We start from the raw sequence: 6,175 nt of genomic DNA on the forward strand, positions 1-6,175 counted from the left end.
GCAACAGAAAACTTTTCTTTCTGGGTTTACGAGAACTGAGCTGAAGTGGGAAACGTTATTTGCTTTGACGAAACAATTTACTTTTGTGCAACATTAAGTTGTGTCAAACAAGCAAATAAAGGAAGAAGCTTAAAATTGCCTGCTTCTGATTTCACTTCATTGCTTCTCAGCCTCCAAGAGGAAAAAAAAATGAAGATTTTGTGGCTGAGTATTTTTCTATTTTTACATAGTAACTCAGCCTGGGCGAAAGAGAAGCATTATTACATCGGAATTATTGAAACAACTTGGGACTATGCCTCTGACAATGAGAAGAAACTTATCTCAGTTGACACGTAAGTCACTATTTTTATTGCTTATAGACCAAATTTATAAACTATCAATTAAAAAATAAAGGCAATAAGATAAAATATTTTATTAATTTGTTGTAAATAGAAAGAGCAAAGTGTGGACTGGACATCCAGGAAACTTTAATAAATCTCCTCTAAATTCCTGGGCATTTTTTGATGAGGGAGAAAGGCTGCCCTACTCCTTTCCCTTCGGTCCCAGGGGATCTGCGGGCGCTCCTTATTACCTCCTCTGGTTATTATTTTGTCTCTCATCAGGGTTGAGTCTTCTTGTCTGTTTATGCTGAGGATCCTTAATTTAAATAATGACAGTGTAAAATGTTATGTTTATCATACCATTTATTGATTACTAGTAGGTAAGAATAAAATGTTTTTTGATCCTTTAAAACATCATTTATAGAAATCAAACACAATTTTAACAAATATAACTGTACCCAGTACTTGTTGGATGACTCCAGACAGTTAATTCAGTTTAATCGCTCTCAGCCTCAGCTTGCTAATCTGTAAAATGGAGATAAAGAACACCTCATAGGGTTCTTGGAAGAGTGGGTGCGTTTAAAGCTCTTAGTACAGTGCTTGGTCCATCACACATGTACAAAAAATGTGAGATATCTATTGTGATGGCCCCCCAAAAAACTCTGTGTAACTTAAATGTTTTCATGTTTTAGGTGAAAGCTCCCTTATTTCAAGCAATAATCACCATACAGAAAGGCAAGAGCGTAGTTCTCCTTGACATTTTTATAATGGAAGTTTATACTGAGGTCATCACTTTTAATAATGCTCATTAATTATTTATCACCACACTCAATGTTCACTACTTCTAAACATGTGTTTTAATGGTGATAAAGCACAAATGAACCCAATGACCATCAGCTGCTAAGATTATATCTTTAAAAATAGCTAAGCAAGTATGCCAATTTTCATAATCGTTGATTATGTTGACGGGTATATGCCATTCTCGTTCATTTTATGTATGTTTGAAATTTTTCACAGTAAAAAATAAATGCATAGCTGATAATATCTAATTGTTAAGTTATTAATTTAGTAATATACAATAAGAAAAGTTTCTGACCTAAAAATAACTGATTGTAAACAAAACTAATACACCTTGCAATAATTTTTTTAAAGCCTGGTTTTGAGGTAGCATTCTCTTCTTAGGAATATGACCTATTTTCATGACTTCACCAAGCTATTTTGTATGGTGGCAGTATTTTCCCTGATTAAATACAATGTAAATTATATGTGGTTTCTGTAGGGAAACAAAACACTATACTCCATGCCCCCATCCACCATTCTTCTGCTCTTATTCATGATCAAAAATCAAATCAGCTTTACCGGACATAAACTAAGTGCAAGACATTGCCCCAAACATTCTTCAATAAAGAAGTCTGTAATTCCAGAAGTGAGAGAAGAGAGAGGGTGTTTATTAAGAATGGTGGGGGAGGGGAATTGGGGGACAGAGAATTCCTTTGGTTTTAAATGCTCTTGTGTCTTGTCTGGGCTTAGGGAGTTTGCACGGTTTGATAATCTGTGGTTTCAACAACAACCTAGAGTCATGCGAACTCTAAATGGCACTGCTCACTCTGCCGGTGATCTCTTTTTTTTTTAATATATCTGAACTGTGACTATTGAACACAGCTTTAGCAATTTCACCAATACTATACTAAACTTTTTGTAAAGATGAGTTTAGGTAGCAACTTGTTTCTCCCTTCTCTGTCTCTGATTACCAGCGTGTCCAGCAGTCTTAGTTTGTTCAGGCTGCTAGAGCAAAATATTACAGATTGGGTAGCTTACTAACAACAGAAATTTATTTTTCAGTTTTAGAGGCTGAGAAGTTCAAAGTCAAGGTACCATCATGGTCATGTTCTAGTAAGAGCTCTCTTCCTGGTTCATAGCCTTTTCACTGTGTCCTCACATGGTGGAAGAAGCTATGAATCTCTCTGGAGCCTCTTTCAGAGGGCACTAATCCCATTTATGAGGGCTCCATTTTCATGACCTAGGCATATCCCAAAGGCCCCATCTCCTTATCCATCATATTAGAGGTGGTCTTAAAACTCCAGAACCCATACGTATGAAGAGCTAGCACTCTCATTGTCTATATTATATTCAATGGCACAGTTGGCTTTAAAATAGGGTGATGACTCAGCAAAGGAAACAGTCAACAAAACTAAAAGGTAACCTATGGAATGGGGGAAGATATTTGCAAATGTCTTATCAGATAAAGGGCTAGTATCCAAAATCTATAAAGGACTTATCAAACTCAACACCCAAAACACAAAAAATCCAGTCAAGAAATAGGCAGAAGACATAAACAGACATTTCTCCAGAGAAGACATGCAAATGGCCAACAGACACATGAAAAAATGCTCAACATCACTGATCACCAGGGAAATACAAATCAAAACCACAATGAGATATCACCTCACACCAGTCAGAATGGCTGAAATTAACAAGTCAGGAAACAACAGATGTTGGCGGGGATGCGGAGAAAGGGGAACCCTCCTACGCTGTTGGTGGGAATGCAAGCTGGTGCAGCCACTCTGGAAACAGTATGGAGGTTCCTCAGAAAGTTAAAAATAGAGCTACTGTATGACCCATCAATTGCCTTACTAGGTATTTATCCAAAGGATATAAACATAGTGATTTGAAGGGGGCACACGCACCCCAATGTTTCTGGCAGCCATGTCCACAATAGCCAACCTATGGAAAGAGCCCAGATGTCTACTGACAGATGAATGGAGAAAGAGGTGGTATTATATACAATGGAATACTACTGAGCCATCAAAAAGAATGAAACCTTGCCATATTGTATCTGAAGGTTGCCAGAGGGGTGGTTGGTGGTGGTAAGGGGTAACTGGATGATAGGCATTAAGAAGGGCACTTGATGTAATGAGCACTGGGTATTGTATGCAACTGATGAATCACTCAATTCTACCCCTGAAACTAAAAATATAGTATGTTAACTACATTGAATTTAAATAAATAAATAAATAAATAAATAAATAAATAAATAAATAATAAAATAAACATAGGGTGATGATCTGGGTGTGCCTAATCTAAACCAGAGAATTCCTAGGGGAAGAAGAGGAAGAAAAAGAGATTTGAGGTGATTCAACAAACTGCTGTTGACTCACATTTGGAAGAGGCCAATTGAGAAGGAATATGGGTGGCTGTGAGGAGCTGAGTAAGGTCCTCCACTTACAGCCAGCCAGGAAGTGGGGATTTCAATCCTACAACCACAGTGAACTGAATTCTGCCAAAAACCTGAATAAGTTTGGAAGTGGATTTCTCCAGCACCTCCAGATGAGTGCTCAGCCGCATCATCCGCACCTTGATGTCAGCCTTGTGATAACCTGAGCAGAGAAGCCAGTCACGCCGGGCCAGACTTCTGACCCACAGAGCTGTGAAATAATCAGTGGGTGTTGCTTGAAGCTGTTATGTGATAATTTGTTATTGGGCAATAGAAAACTAATGTTCTGTGTCTCCACTGATGAAGCCAAGAATCCAGAAACTTTTCCCATATATTACCCACATGTTAGTAATCATGTCTAAACATAAACCAAGACCACTCAAGTGCATTCTGAATTTATGGAAGGATGTAGCATTATTATTGTCTTACTAAGGCAGTATAAATTTTTTTAAAAATTCCACTACCATTAAAAACTCACTTCTGAGTGTGAGTCTACCAGAAATTGTAAGAGTTGGCCACAGGATTCTAGAAGTTGGGGGTGGGTGAAAAAGAGGGATGTGATTACTGAGAGGGAGACAGTATCTATTGTAATGAGTTGAAAGGAGCATGTTACAATTGTCAACAGGAAGAACTACAATTAATATGAATTATCTGGTTCAAAGACCAACTATAATAGATTCTTTTGACTGAGTATCTGACTGTCAAACTTCCTGCAAACTGCCAGTAACCGACCCTTGTCCTCAAGCTGTGTTCTTGAAATTAAATAGACATCTTCTAATGACCCTTTGATATTCCTCTGGAGACAGAACATAATTAAATAGACCTCCTTTAGACTATCACATGATATGAAATATTTCCCAATTTGGTTAATTTTATTTCAAAAAAAAAGATAGGAAACATATTTCGCATATTGCTGTGTATATAAAAGGAATTCCAAATGTTAAAAACTCTGAATATATGTTATAACTTCAGTTCAATTATTTCAAAAGAAATTTTTGCCTCCCCCAAATCTCTGTGTACAAAGAGTGAATCCCGAGGCTGAGGCAATGCTCCTCCTGTATCAGGAGGTGATTAATACAGGGGAACTTCTGTGCAATAAAGGCATCCCACCAAAACTCACTGCATTTTATTGAAGTGGGATGGGACATGCCTCAAGTGTTTCAGAGTCACATTCAGAAAATAAAAATACACAGAGTATTTGAGTGAAGCCTTAAAAATTTGAGGGCCAATGTAAAATGTGTATCAAGAGGGCATTTTAGAACACAGATTAGAATCTCGACTTAAATATCTCCAGGACAAACCTCCTACCACTAGGAGACACTGGAGAAAGTTTACGCTCAGACTTGGATGGGCCTGTGTAAGACTGAGTGCTGGGGTGACCAGAGAGGAATTCCATCTCCGCACTGCGAGCTGTGCTCTAGCCGTGTGCCTGACTGAAATTGTACTCCCGTGAACCTCCTCACAACAGTACCTTCTGGATGAATCTGCTTTTAATCTCAGTGGCCTTCAGTACCTCAGAATTTTGCTGTTGTTAAAACATCTCCTGGGGTGCCTGGGTGGCTTAGTTGATTAAGTGTCTGCCTTTGGCTCAGGTCGTGATCCCAGGGTCCTGGGATTGAGCCCCGCATCAGGCTCCCTGCTCAGCGGGAAGCCTGCTTCTCCCTCTCCCACTCGCTCTGCTTGTGTTCCTTCTCTCGCTGTCTCTCTCTCTGTCAAATAAATAAATAAAAATCTTAAAAAAAACCCTCCTTATTAGGACTCCTCCTGTTCATGTTAACGCTGCAGTGTTAGAGAAAGAATTCACCCCCCTGTCCGGCTGTTTTCCCATGCATTTTCATGTCCTTGAAGTCCCTCTGAGCCTTCCTGAATTCATTTTTCTATTTTATTCCAATGAAATGGAAACTCCAACATACAATTAGAAAATGAAAACAATCAGGAGAAATGAAGCAAAAGATGTCACTTCTTTGCGTTCTGACTTCCAGCTTGGCCCCCTTCCTATCAAAAGGGTTCATTTGTCAGTGAACAATCTGAGAATCCTGGAGTTGATGCAATCCGGGAAAAATGGCATCTTCGGTATATGGTGACAACGATGAGATACTCATTGTCAAAGTCCTCTGGTCAATCCAGGGCATGGTGTTCTGCTATTTGCAGCACCTGCTGCTGCTGCCCAAGCTCAGCCACCAGAACCACTGCTAAGCAGCTACGCTCACTGGTTCCAGTACTCAGATTTAATCTGATGTCCTCATGCAACTATACCAACAGAGGTCTGGCCACTACCAGGCTAGGGTCTGGAAACAGAACCTGCCACCTTTCTGTCTCACTGTCCCAAGAAATCCCACTCCTTCTGGGATTAGGCAGCTCTCTTCCCCTTCACTTTGGAGTCTCCCATATTCAAGTTATCCATGGTCCAGCGCTGCCTGCCCCCAACAGAACACACCAACACACTGGGGTGTTTGTTAGTAACTACGGATGCCTGAGCCCCAGCCTAGATGCACACCATCAGAATCAATGGGGCTAAATGGCCAACAGGCACATGAAAAAGTGCTCAACATCGCTCGGCATCAGGGAAATCCAAATCAAAACCTCAATGAGATACCACCTCACACCCGTCAGAATGGCTAAAATTAACAAGTCAGGGAAC

At 39.7% G+C, this 6,175-nt stretch overlaps 1 protein-coding gene across 5 annotated transcripts in view; it reads left to right on the plus strand.

Annotated features, from left to right (window-relative positions):
* The window catches only part of LOC112830711 (ceruloplasmin), a 58,307-nt gene continuing 52,132 nt past the window's right edge, over positions 1–6,175 (plus strand). For 2 of the 5 annotated variants that reach the window (XM_073898687.1, XM_025880782.2), the window contains exon 1: positions 1–332. In XM_073898687.1, the coding sequence (XP_073754788.1) occupies positions 190–332 (143 nt within the window). In that variant the 5' untranslated portion in view covers positions 1–189. The remainder of the gene's footprint in view (positions 333–6,175) is intronic. The other 3 variants (XM_025880740.2, XM_073898695.1, XM_025880758.2) reach the window with 3 other exon arrangements.

The sequence above is a fragment of the Callorhinus ursinus genome, unplaced genomic scaffold, assembly GCF_003265705.2.
Source record: "Callorhinus ursinus isolate GAN/ISIS: 27379988/994484 unplaced genomic scaffold, GSC_fseal_2.0 scaffold1, whole genome shotgun sequence".
NCBI classification, from domain to species: Eukaryota; Metazoa; Chordata; class Mammalia; order Carnivora; family Otariidae; genus Callorhinus; species Callorhinus ursinus.